We start from the raw sequence: 14,413 nt of genomic DNA, 5'->3' as shown, positions 1-14,413 counted from the left end.
ACTAAAAATATCTCCAATCTAGACACTGTTCAAAAAGTGATATAAGAATTCATAATTAGCAATATAATTTTGTTATATTTAAAATATATCTTCTAAAGAAAATGAAAGCGAGTAATTCATTTATGAATTATTTCCAGAGTGGAATAGCATAATTTAAATGTGAATATTACTGTAACAGAAGGAATATATTAATGGATCCCAAATGGAATTGGCTTAATAAAGTATTTCTCAAACCAGTGAGGTGAGTTGGGAGGGGAAAAAATCTATTTTTAAAATAAGGATTTTAGAGCTGTAAAAACACACTATGAATTGCACCTGAATGGTGCAATACAATCTAAGTAAACTGGCTTTCCTGCAACTATACCTGCCCAGGATTCAATGCTTATGCGAAGTCTCCAGTACAGAACACACAGATACTTCCTTGGTGACTCCTTTGAGGGAAAAAGATGTAGCATGTGGAAGTCCCAGAAGATATTATAGTCATATAAATGAAAAACTAGAAATACTATAAAAGGAAATCTATAACCACCTCTATAACCACTTGAGCCATCATAAGAACAAACTTGCAAATCACCATGGATCATCATAGACAAGAAAAACAACAGATGATTCAAAGGTGGGCCAGAAAATAACTAGAAGCTGGAGCAGAAACAGACATGTTTACAACCAGACCTTTCCCAAATGATCATTGCTCTATCTACCAAAAGGGCAATGCATAATAACAGTAACATGGCTCATTCTGACAAGTCAGTTAGCCATGGTTAGTACCAAGAAAAAGAGAGAGAGAAAGAAGGAGAGAGGAGGGGGGGGCTGAAGTCCTGCAGCCAACTCAATTTTTTTTAATCAAAATCTGTTTGATAGTACAATATACCTACCAATTTACCTTCGAGCTTCTACACTTATTAGTCTGCTACCCTCATCACAAATGCTCTACTCAAAAGAAGACTGTCAGCTAGGAACTTACGTTTTCTTCCAAAAGATGATGATTATTTGTTCCATCATTGCTTAGAGCTTATTAAATAATGTCTTGGTGAACACTTCTGATCTATGTACTCTAAACTTTCTAAGTTATTTTCCAATATAATTTTGATTTTCTTAAGGAGTACCAGTATATAAATGTGTTGTCTACTCTCAGAAACATCTCAGAAAACATCTTAGAAACTGAAATGCATTATATAATCAATGGCACTTATATCATATGGTTCAGGTAGCTGTGCAGAACTAACTCGCTAAGACTTTGGTACTTTGCTCTTTTCTAATGGAACAGCAGTATAACTGCAACTGCAACCTCTGATCTTTTGTCTACAAGCCTCTTAAGAAAAACTGAGAGGCATATCAGAATCTTGATTTAAAAAAAAATTAAAAAGCAAACATTTGATTAATATCTAGTAATGGTAAGAAAATGACAGCATCAATATGCACAATGTAGCCAGCTGCTTAGAAGAGAATTACAAAGACATAATAGAGAAGTCTAAAGTATTCTTGGTGTCATAGAAGATACTATCACTCAGAAAAACCACAAATACCAACTTGAAACAAGTAGTGTAACAGGCTAGACTCTAAATATAATTGATTTTAGGGAATACCTTAATTTACACTGTATTTCAAGAAAAGATACTCATTTAAGACCTCTGTTTAAATAACCAGAGACCATTCAATAAGTATAAAACTCTATAAATGATTAAAGATAGTGTCATGGCTTATTTTTTCCCCTTAATGTGAGTATCATGTACACTGCAACTAACAGTGGTTTGGTAAATAAGGTTATCTAAAATCAAACCTCTATAATGAGAGTCACGACACTCTTGCTCTGGTAACAGTCACCACACTTTCACTTTTCTTCAAATAAAGCAGGCACGCTGTGCTCCAACACCTCTAACTTCCCATCTCTTGGAACACTCATGCTCTACACATCTACTTACTTAGCTAACTCCCAACTCCCTACCTGCATCCAGCAACTCAAGTTGTGCTCTGAATGAAAATGAGCAGCTTACCAACAGTGTCCTGCTTTTGGGACTTCCATGCCATATTTGTTCCTTCTTTCATAAATACTTAAAATCTTTTAAAATACATTATAATTTACTGTTTTTGGTTTTTTCTTGTACTACTCTTCATGTTCCTAGCTGGGATACTGTAAACTACAAAAGAACAGAAATCTTTACTACCTGGTCTTTCAAATGATAAATCTAAGCACAAAACCTGACACTTGGCAGGCCTAAATACATACTAGACAAACAAGAATTGTTACAAAGTCATTTGCCAAAGAAACATATTTTGAATGCACAGTGAAAATAAAAATTATTTTAGGGGTCAGGGTATAGCAGTCACAAAAATGCAAGGTCTGGAGTTCAATCTCTAAAACAAAATCATTGTTTTAGATAATTCTGATTTACTTTGTGTAGCAGGATACAGTGCAATCTGAAGCTAAACTTCTTAATTCTTAAGGTCCACACCAAGTAATAAAGATCTTTATTCTACATATGGCATGTGGCACATAAACAATACGAATACAACTGTGTTTTAAATAGCCCAGATCTACTTTTTCTTTTCTTTTTTTTTCAAGGAGTGGGCAGTATATAGGTGAAACACATCTCATCCCTTTTTGCTTGTTTTTTTTTGGTCAATTCTGGGTCTTAAATGCAGGGCCTAGGCACTATCACTGATCTTTTTTTGCTCAAGACTAGTACTCTACTATTTGAGCCACAGCTCTACATCTGGCTTAGATGGCTAATGGAGATAAGTAAGAGTCTCATAGATCTCTTTGCCCTGGCTGACTTTAAACCAGGATCCTTAGGTGATTTCTGCCTTTTGAGTAGATAGGATAACAAGTATGAGCCACCAGTGCCAGGCTTGCTCAGGTTATTCTAATAGGATCTCAATTTTTGCCTGGACTGACATGGACCCGAATCCTCTTAACTATCTGCTTCTGCACCACTGCACCCAGTTTTGTTTTATTTTGTTAATTGTTTGAGATGAGGTTTTTGCAAATGTTTTGCCTAGGCTAAACTCAACTACAATCCTCTAATCTCAGTCTCCCAAGTATCTAGCATTACAGCACTCTCCAGTTCTACTTTCTTTATACAGTTCTCTTAATCAAAAAAGGAAAAAAAAAAAAACTGCTTTAAAAAGTGATGTCTTACCGGTAAGTCGGTGAAAGCAATACCTAAAAAGGAAACAGAATGGCATTAGAAGCTGTTTTTCAAAAGCAAATAATAGTGACAAGCTGAATATATGTAACTAAACAGAAAGGATAAAAATATCAGAAGAATCAAAAATTGAAGCTTAAATATTTAAAAAAACAAACCAGAACTGATTTTTCTCAGTAACACTAATGGCTATCTGGGTGAATGCTGTCCCACTGAAGATAGCAGCTTTGTAGGTCACATACACATTTTATTTTTGAGAGGCTATCATCACCTCCAGGATTTTTTTTTTAATGGTTTTAGATTTATCTTAAAAGCTACAAGAGGAACACATAAGAAAACTGGTTGCAAAATCGTTGCATGGTTTTCTTATCCTCAAACTGTGCTATTATTACCCACATTTGTCAACTTACCTAAACTAGCTTTAAAGTAACTGTAGGTGGAAGGAAAAGAAGAGACATTTTGTTTTAAAAGATAAATAAGGACAGGTATAGTACTTGTTCCTTAAAAAAAATTATTTCTTAGATATTTTAAAATAATTATTGACTACTGCAGAAAAAAATCAAATCCTCCTACAAAAGATAAAGATTTTCCCATTGAGAATTTCTCTGGGAAGTGGCGCTGTGGCTCAAGGGGTAGGGCGCTTGCCTTGAGCTGACGAGCACAGGGACAGAGTCCAAGCCCAGAGTTTAAGCCCCACGACCGACTAAAAAAAAAAAAAGAGAGAGAGAGAGAGAGAGAATTGATCTGGAACATCCTAGTCATTTGAACAAAAACCTGTTCCAACAGAACTAGAGCAATACTATTGGAGTAAGTCTACTGGCACCCAAAGTGATGGTTCAATAATGTCCCTTTAAGTATCCAAATATATCACTTAACTGAGAATAATAAACAAGTACCTTTCTGAAATGAGTCGCTAACTTCTTTTTTTTTTCTGGTCCTAGGGCTTGAACTCAGGGCTTGAGCTTTGTCCCTGAGCTTCTCTTGTGCTGAAGGCTAGCACTTTACTACTTGAGCCACAGCTCCACTTCTGGCCCCCCCCCCCGTTTATGTTGTACTGAGGAATAAAACTCAGGGCTTCATGAATGCTAGACAAGCTCTCTACCACTAAGCCACCTTCCCAGCCTCCACTAGTTTTAAATGATTAAATTCTAGAGTTATGAGAGTGATGAGGACACACAGTGAACCATTCAATTCTTCCAGTCTTTACATTAAAAAACCACCCAGCACAAGCACCAGCACCTTCAGCCTTGAAGACAGCTTGAACATAAACTCCTGACTCTACTTACTAAACAACAAAGTTAAAAGATACTAAATATAAATTTTAAGCAGTTAAACAACACCCCTCATCTGAATATCTGAAAGCAAAAACTCTTGGAACACCAGCTTGAGGCCACAAATGTTAAGACTCCCATCTGATCCATGTTAGGATCCCACTCAAAACAAAGGTATACTAAAACATAGTATCAATTACTTTAGGTTCTGAGTAGAGGTATACATGAACTATGAACAATTTTGTGTTTACGCTTGGATTCTATCCTTACGGTAATTCTGCACATCTATATACTCAACTTGTATATGTGTTTAAATATAAAAGTAATGTTTTCAAGTTTAGTAAAGCCTTTCACTTTTACAAACTAGTAAATTCAATTTAATTTGTCAAAAGAAAGCAAAACTAAAATTATTTTTCTAATCTTCATCACTCTTGTAACTCTAGAATTTAATCATTTCAAACTAGTGGGGGCTGGGAAGGTGGCTTAGTGATAGAGTGCTTGTCTAGATGCATGAAGAATTCTGTTACATTTAGTTTCATTTAAAGTAACCATAAGGGCTGAGCACCAACTGCTCACACCTGTAATCCTAGCTACTCAGGAAGCTGAGATGGAGGAACAGGGTTTAAAGAAAACCCAGGCAGGAAAGTCTGTGAGACTTTCATCTCCAATAAATTACTCACAAAAAGGCCAGAAGTGGCACTGTGGCTCAAGTAGTAGAGTGACAGCCTTGAGCACAAGGAGGCTCAAGGACAGCACCTAAGCCCTGAATTCAAACCCCAGGACTGGCAAAAATAAATAGGCAAAGTAACCATAAACCAAACTGTGAGCAAACTTCATTCTGAAAATTTTCAGAAAACTAAATATAGAAAACAGTATTTTAACAAAATGACTATATACTATTTTTATCTTTTTGTAATATAGCCTAATTACTTTTCTCAAAGATATATTCTAAATTTAGATGTTTTAGAATTCTACAATAGAATATTCTAAATTTATACTGTTTTAGCAAAAATTCTCATCAGTTATTACTGAAGTTTTCACTTTATCAAAAACTTAATAAATTCCAGGTTAGTCTCATGGAAGTTACCAGACTCAGCTTTCACAATCTATGATTCAAACCATAAAAAGATGCCCCTTTAGCACACACACACACATTTTCTGAATATGTGAGATGTAAAGGATAGAAAGGGGGGAGAATGATGGAAGAATACTGATCAAGATGCATTGTACATAGTAACAGACATACTAAATTTAAATCCCTTGTACAACTCCTTGAAGATAACAAAGAAAAAATAAAACAGTTAATAATAAAATGGTTTTATAAATAAACACAAATAATAGTTAAAGCCCAATTTATGTTGTTCTGTGCATGCTGATGTGCTATTATATGAAGCAAAGAGGCAGGATACCCACCCAACTCCCTCAAATGAAAAAAGATTGCTCTTATCAGACAATAATTCAGATCTGAGAAATAAAAGGATTAAGCTGTGGCAGGTTCTCTATTTGTAATTTCCTGGTTTGTCAAGGTTTCTGAAATGTGATGAAATGATAGTCAATGAAGTTAAAAATGCAAACTAAGCCTACCTATACACTGAAATGTTTCTCCCTTTTTATGTGGCAATCAAATATATACATTTTTAAAGCCCTATATGAGACAGAAACTGAAATGTTTTGGGTAAAATTGCCCCATTTGAGAAACATAACTGAATAAACCCTTAGTAGCAGTGTATCTTCTAGATGCTACTATCCAGACCAGAGACATGCAAACTTTTCCTGTAAAGCGCCTGCTTTCCAGAACACAGTCTTTGTTACCACTATCAACTCTATACAGGAAAGTAGTCACAAACACGATTGTGACTATGTTCCAAGGAATCTTAGACAATAGGCAGTTTTAGCTATAGCTTTAGAGAAGCACTATCATTTCTTCTTAGTTTTATTTCTTTAAGTTTGCTCCCTGACACTGAACTATCCACTATTCTCTAGACACCAGGCTAAGCAGTCTTTCTAGGTCAATACCTTTAATTTTCTGTGCTTGGACACTTCTCTCCACATGTTTCTGATCACCATAATACCTTTACCTAGAGAACTAGATCATATTATACAATGTTATAATCCAGCAAAATTTTATTGAAGCGAAGTACTTTGCATTCCTATTGCCAGAATAAATATCTCAGGGATTATTTCTATCATCAATCTTATACATATTTATATAAAGCTGCCTTCACAGAATGTAAGTCTTATTTCTTAAAGAAACAATCTCTAGAGATAAATACAAAGGAGAATCACATAATAAACATGACTACCATGGCAAAAGTTATTTTGCATACATCGTTCTCAGTACCTAAACTATGTCCATTCTTGGTGTAAAAGCAGGTGTTGTTGATAAGGTTAACACAACAGCCAATGACATCGCCAGTTGTAAAAGTTGGTCCATAAGGTTGTCCGGTTCCAGAAGAACAAAATGAATGTCCATCATCCCCATGGTAACCATATGAATGTTTATCCCAACCTGAAGAGAAAGGTCCAGTGTATTTACATTGTAAAGTAAGGCTCCTCAGTAATACATTTATTTGCTAACTTATGTAAGATAAGCCAGAATAGTCCAAGATATAATATAATATGAACAGAAAATTTCCAAATGTACATTTACACTACATAATTACTTTATATTAAAATACCATTTACAACTTCAGAAAAATAAATTAACCAAACAAAAGACTAAAGTATTAAACAGAAAGGAATTCTACCAAAAATTGTAAACATATAGGCAATACCCACAGCAGGATGTTTTCCATGCATGTTTCTTATGCTAATACACCAAATGAATTTTGCTCTAATTTGAATCTCTATCTACAAACACACCACAGAATAAAAGATTTTATCTTATTCAATTACTGCAAGCTTTTCAAGCCAGTGATCCAAATACAAGTCAGACAATGTATGATCTTACCACAATACCGAACTACAGACATTCTATACCACTATTAAAAAATTATCAACACATATCTTATCAATTTACTCCTAATCTTTTTTTTTTCCGGTCGTGGGGCTTGAATTCTGGGCTTGGGTGCTGTCCCTGGGCTCTTCAGCTCAAGGCAAGCGCTCTACCACTTGAGCCACAGTGCCACTTCCGGTTTTCTAGTGGTTTATTGGAGATAAGAGTCTCACAGACTTTCCTGCCCCGGCTGGCTTTGAACCATAATCCTCAGATCTCAGCCTCCTGAGTAGCTAGGATTACAGGCATGAGCCACCGGCGCCGGGCTTCAATTTACTTCTAAAGGAAATTTTTAAATAAAATCCTAGCTCTCAAGTATAATTTTAAGAAAAAAGACACAAGGAAATTTTGTATCAATTCAACACATCTGTTTACTGTTAGATAACACCGTTATACTACTTTGGTGTACTTCTCTCTTCATTTTTTAAATTGAATCGAGACTTACATTGGTTAGCTAGACAAGAGCTCTTATACTGGAGCCGCCCCCCCCTCCCCCCCCCCCCCCCCGCAGTCCTGGTTTCCCTGTTTCTCTGGTATTTAATTAATTTTATTTATTTTTTTAGAATACTGGGGTTTGAACTCCAGGGCTTTCTACTTAGTAAGCAGGTGCTCTTGAACCGTATCTCTAGCTCATTCTGTTCAGTCTCGCTTTATGGCCAAGCCAGAATGCCATGACTCACAAATTTACACTTGCTACCACAGCTAGGATGACAGATGAAAGCCACTAGACCCCCAGATGGAATCTTGCAAACTTTTTGCCTTGGCTGGCTTTGAACTATGATGCTCCTAATTGCCAACTCCTAGCTAGGTTTATAGGGTGAGCCACCACTGCCTGCCTGTTTCTTATTTCAAGGCACCTTATGTTTCTTGTTTGTTTTTTGCCAATCCTGGGGCCTGAACTCAGGGCCTGGGCACTGTCCCTGACCTTTTTTTTTTTTTTTGCAGGGGCGGGGGGGGGGGGGGGTCTGGTCGTGGGGCCTGAACTCTGGGCCTGGGCGCTGTCCCTCAGCTCTTCAGCTCAAGGCTAGCACTCTACCACTTGAGCCACAGCACCACTTCCGGCTTTTTCGAACCCAGGGCCTCAGGCATGCAAAGCAAGTGCTATATCACTGAGCCACCTTCCCAGCCCTGTCCCTGAACTTTTTTTGCTCAAGACTAGCACTCTACCACTTGAACCACAGCACCACTTCTGGCATTTCTGTTTATGTGGTACTGAGGAATCAAACCTAGGGCTTCATGCATGATAGGCAAGTATTCAACCACTAAGCCACCTCCCCTGCCCCCTTCATATTGTTTTAAATTGGTCATTTTCCAAAAGTTCTCCACCAACTTTTAACACTGAGAAATAGTATTAAGAAATAGTTCTGGCATTCCAAATCCTACCTTCCTTAGACTCACTTTTAATAATGGCAGTATTAGTCTACTACTTCTCATGAAAAAGGAATGGAATGGGTAGTAAACCAGTCACATTAAAATACTTCAAGTAGCTGCCAAGCATTAGTAGTATCAGCTCATGCCTATATTCCTAGCTACTCAGGTGTTTGAGACCTGGAGGAAGTTTGAAACCAGCTCAGAGAGAAAAGTAGTTGAGAGTCTATCTCCAATTATTCAGCAAAGTGTTGGACTGAAGAAGTGGCTCAACTGGTAAAGCACTAGTGTGAACAAAAAAATTGAGTAAGAGCTCAAAGCTCTGAGTTCAAACCCCAATACCTGCAAACACACATTCCTCCCACACATACTTGTAAAAAAAAAAAACATTTAAAGTAGCTGATGTGAGTATATGTTTAAATTGTAGATATTTAAATGCCAAAACACAAAAGAAATGTTAAAAAAAAGTATATATACCATGTTAAGTTTTGCTAAAGAGCATTATATTAAATTGGAAAATATTCTTGTTTTGTTCAGGGAATCTTTGTCCATACATTTGGAAAACTGGGGAACCAAGTTATTCAAAATGAAATAAAATGTTTTCCTACGGAAGAAAAACCCTCCATATTTCTACTTAGAATTCCTAATATAGGTGATTAAAAATGTTAAAACTTAGTACCTATATTTTGATTACCTGAAAATTTTAATCAAACAGAGCTAGTCATCAGACTACAACAGTTAACAATTGTAAGTGTACCTGGTAGTCTATTCATGTTCACACCTTGAGCAGAAAGACCAATTCCCATGTAACTGTTAAGGGGGGAAAAAAGAGAAATGCAGATTGTTATAGTCATGTACATGAAAATTACTAAACATTCTCAAACATTATCAGAACCAAGATGAAACTCCTGTGCAACTGCAAGAAATGCTATTACAATTTATTACATAGCTACTACTGGCATTATTAAATACTTTTTGCACAGACTCTCAGTAAACTCCTTTAGTAGTCACTCATAAATACACCCAAAGTCTTAGTAACTTATAGATATTTTACGTGTGTGTGTGTGTGTGTGTGTGTGTGTGTGTGTCATGGGGCTTGAACTCTGGGCCTGGGCACTGTCCCTCAGCTCTTCAGCTCAAGGCAAGAGCTCTACCACTTTAACCACAGCACCACTTTGGTTTTCTTAACTGGTGGTGACTGGCTTTGAACCACGATCCTCAGATCTCAGCCTCCTGAGTAGCTAGTCTTACAGGCATGATGAGCCACTGGCACCCAACTATTTTACTGTTTTTAAATACTATAATTTTACTCTATACAAGTCTACCTTCTCTACAAATAATTATTTAGGATACAACTTCTCAAAACAACTATCAGTAAACTTGTGAGGGAAATAAATGTTAAATAAGACAAAAATATTTCCAAAAGGACACAGTGAAAATTTAGTCCACTCAAATGGGAGATGCAAATTCATACTGAAATATACAAAATGTATACAAAAACATCTGAAATAGGTAACAAAATTATACTGAAAAATGTAGACCTTAGATTTTCTAAAAGCTGGGTAAATAAAGTCTACCTAAACAAAGGACTCTTAATTACTAATTTATTTATTTTTGCCAGTCCTGGGGCTTGAACTCAGGACCTGGGCTTCTTTTACTCAAGGCTAGCACTCTTACCACTTGAGCGACAGGGCCACTTCCACTTTTTTTTTGTTTATGTGGTACTGAGGAATCAAACCTGGGATTTCATCTATTACTTACTAATTTATAAAATTACAACAAAATAATCTCCAAAAAGATAAATACATAAGGTAGTTAATGATTAAAGTTAATGAACACTTTCAAAAGCATATAAAGCACTAAACTTAAAATTAAATGAAAGAATCAGATCAACAGAACCAAGATCAAGAACCACATGATTATCTCCATGGATGCAGAAAAGGCTTTTGATAAACTACAACACCCATTCATGTTAAAAGCTCTGGAGAAAATAGGAATAGAAGGAACATTCATTAAAACAATAAAAGCCATATATGACAGACCAATAGCCAATACTATATTAAACAGGGTAAAACTACAACCAATTCACCTAAAATCAGGAACAAGGCAAGGATGCCCACTATCTCCGTTCCTCTTCAATATAGTTCTGGAATCCTTAGCCAGAGCAATAGGCAAGAAAAGGACATTAAAGGAATTCACATAGGGAAGGAAGAAATTAAACTAGCCCTATTTGCAGATGACATGATATTATACCTCAGCAACCCCAAAAACTCCACTCCCAAATTCCTAGAACTTAAAAACCACTTCGGCAAAGTAGCAGGATACAAAATTAACCCACAGAAATCAATTGCCTTTCTGTACACCAACAATGTACAAGCAGAAAAGGAAATCAAAAATCCCCCCCAAAAAATAAAATCTAGGAATTAACCTAATCAAAGAAGTAAAGGACCTATTTAGTGAAAACTATAAAAACCTAAAGAAAGAAATCAAAGAGGACACCAGGAAATGGAAAGTCCTTCCATGTTCTTGGATAGGCAGAATCAATATTGTGAAAATGGCCATACTGCCAAAAACGATATACAAATTCAATGCAATTCCCACCAAAATCCCAATGATGTTCTTTACTGAAATAGAGAAAACAATCCTAAAATTCACATAGAACAACAAAAGAGCTAGAATAGCCAAAGCAATTCTAGGCAAAAGAAGCAATGCAGGAGGGAGCAGGACACCACATTTCAAGCTCTACTACAGAGCCATAACAAGGACAGCTGGGTATTGGCACAGAACAGTCCCAAAGACCAGTGGAACAGATTAGAAGATCCACAAATAAAATTACATACCTACACTCAGCTGATATTTGACAAAGGAGCCAAAGACATACAGTGGAAGAAACATAGCCTCTTCGACTATTGGTGCTGAGAAAACTGGGCGGCTGAGAAAACTAAAAGTGACCCCAGCCTATCACCATGCACTAACATCAACTCAAAATTGATTAAAGAAAGACCTTAACATCAAACCTGAAACTCTGAAATTACTGCAGGACAGAGTAGGAGAGACACTTGAACTTACAGGCACAGCAGGAGCTTCCTGAACAGAGAGAGTCCCAGGGTTACAACAAATTGGGAGAGAGACAAAAAATGGGACTACCTTAAAATAAAAAGTTTCTGCACAGCTAAAGACATAACTGCCAAACTAGAAAGACAACCAATTGAGAAAAAATATTTACCAGCAACATTATCAGACAAAGGCCTAATAGCCACGATATACAGGGAACTCAAGAAACTAATCCCTCACAAATCTAACAAACCAGCCACGATATACAGGGAACTCAAGAAACTAATCCCTCACAAATCTAACAAACCAATCATGAAATGGGCAAGGGAACTAAAAAGACACTTCTCAGAAGAAGAGATAAAAATGGCAAAGAAACACATGAAGAAATGTTCATCATCTCTAGGCATAAAGGGAATGCAAATAAAAACAACCCTGAGATACAACCTTTACCCACATCCTAAATTCAGCCAACGACAAATGCTGGTGGGTATGCGGAAAAAGAGGAACCCTATTGTATTGCTGGTGGAAATGTACACTAATACAACCACTTTGAAAAGCCATCTGAAGATACCTCAGAAAGCTAAATATAGACCTCCCCTATGACAGAGCCATACCACTCCTAGGCATCTACCCTAACAACAGGAACCAGAATACAAGGACTCCATGTTCATTGTGGCATTGTTCACAATAGCCAAGATATGGAAACAACCCAGATGCCCCACTACAGATGAATGGATCCAAAAATTGTGGTAGCTATACAATGGAACATTATACAGCCATTAGAAATGATTAATAGCATTTGCAAGGAAATGGATGGAACTAGAGCAAATCATTTTGAGCGAGGTAAGCCAAGATCAGAGAGACAAATGGCACACGGTCCTCCCTGATATGTGGATGTTAAATCCAAAATGCAAGGAGATATGACAAAGTAAATGGGACGTAAGAAACAAAGGACATCTACATAATTTGTCATAATTTCTAAATGACTCCATGACCTCATATATGGTATACATATGTGCACATCTGAGGGAAGCTAGGATAAAGGCACAGAATCAGAGGGAAACAAGAAAAAATAAAACAGAGGGGCCCATTAGCTCCACTGGACACTGATGAAAATGAACTAAGCAACTCAAGGGCAGCAAAGGGAGGGAGGGAATGAGAGGGAAAGACAGACAGCTAACACTAAGCAAAAGGAAATATACATATCACCCAACATGGAAGAAATAGTTGTATGGTCAAAGCTTATAGAATTCACAAACTTTATAGACAAAGATAATGACAATTTGCCTTGTGAAGGTTAAAATGTGTTTGTGACTTTTAAGTATCACTATCCTACAATACTGTGAAATCTGTGATATTTATATAATGTAATCACTTAATCTCAATAAAAAATATTTTGAGAAAACTAAATGAAGGGGCTGAGAAGGTGGCTCAGTGGTAGAGCCCTTGCCTTGCATGCGTGAGGCCCTGGGTTCAATTCCTCAGCACCACATAAGCAAAAAGAAAAAAGCCGGAAGTGGTGTGCTGTGGCTCAAGTGGTAGAGCGCTAGCCTTGAGCTGAAGAGCTGAGGGACAGCGTCCAGCCCCAGAGTTCAGGCCCCACGGCCGGACCCCCCAAAAAAAAACTAAATGAAAGAGAAAATTGAGTATAGCTTATTAAAAGCCTCAGTGGCCATATTAGTATCAAAATTTACAATAGCACCTGAAAAAGTTGTTACTATTTCTTATAAAAACCCTAGTATAGGGGCTGGGAAGGTGGCTCAGTGGTAGAGTGCTTGCCTTGCATGCATGAGGCCCTGGGTTCGATTCCTCAGCACCACATAAGCAAAAAGAAAAAAGCCGGAAGTGGTGCTGTGGCTCCAGTGGTAGAGCGCTAGCCTTGAGCTGAAGAGCTGAGGGACAGCGCCCAGGCCCAGAGTTCAGGCCCCATGACTGAACCCAAAAAAAAAAAAAACCCTAGTATATTGGGGCTGGCTCAGTGGTAGAGTGCTTGCCTTGCATGCATGAGGCCCTGGGTTCGATTCCTCAGCACCACATAAGCAGAAAAAGCTGGAAGTGGTGCGCGCTTCGGCAGCACATATACTAAAAATTGAAACGATACAGAGAAGATTAGCATGGCCCCTGCGCAAGGATGACATGCAAATTCGTGAAGCGTTCCATATTTTTTGACATTGCCCCATTTGTTAGGAAATAGAAAGACTTGAAAAAAATTATATTAAATGAAGTAAGCCAAGCCCAAAGAAACATAGGTCCCATGGTTTCCCTTATTTGCAATATCTAATATATGTATGAGTCAAGCAGGAAAGGTCAGATAAGGTGATGTTAGGAAAATGAACCCTAAGATATGTATTCGAATGTTTTTTTTTCTTTCATGCATTTCTTTCTAACGCATTTATAAGATTATTTTTTTGTTGCTTTGTATGTCCCTCCCCCACAGTATAACCCCTGCTTTCACTGTATTTGATGTCGGTATAATTTGTGGAGGGGAAGGGGAAAAACAAGTTGTTTAAATAAGAATACAGGTGGACCCGCTGCAGCCATGAGAAGTACAAGTTGTCATGTCAAAAATGAACTTTACA

At 37.1% G+C, this 14,413-nt stretch overlaps 1 protein-coding gene across 1 annotated transcript in view; it reads right to left on the bottom strand.

Annotated features, from left to right (window-relative positions):
* Window positions 1-14,413, bottom strand: part of Ranbp9 (RAN binding protein 9) — an 83,460-nt gene that overhangs the window by 27,001 nt on the left and 42,046 nt on the right. The window contains exons 4-6 of the mRNA XM_013030421.1: window positions 9,538-9,590; window positions 6,759-6,926; window positions 3,141-3,163 (exon numbers count right to left, since the gene is read on the bottom strand). Coding sequence (XP_012885875.1) covers window positions 3,141-3,163; window positions 6,759-6,926; window positions 9,538-9,590 — 244 coding nt within the window. The remainder of the gene's footprint in view (window positions 1-3,140; window positions 3,164-6,758; window positions 6,927-9,537; window positions 9,591-14,413) is intronic.

This window comes from Dipodomys ordii, unplaced genomic scaffold (assembly GCF_000151885.1).
Source record: "Dipodomys ordii isolate 6190 unplaced genomic scaffold, Dord_2.0 Scaffold130, whole genome shotgun sequence".
NCBI classification, from domain to species: Eukaryota; Metazoa; Chordata; class Mammalia; order Rodentia; family Heteromyidae; genus Dipodomys; species Dipodomys ordii.
The sequence above is the reverse complement of the archived record's forward strand: the minus strand, read 5'-3'. Positions and strand labels throughout refer to the sequence as shown.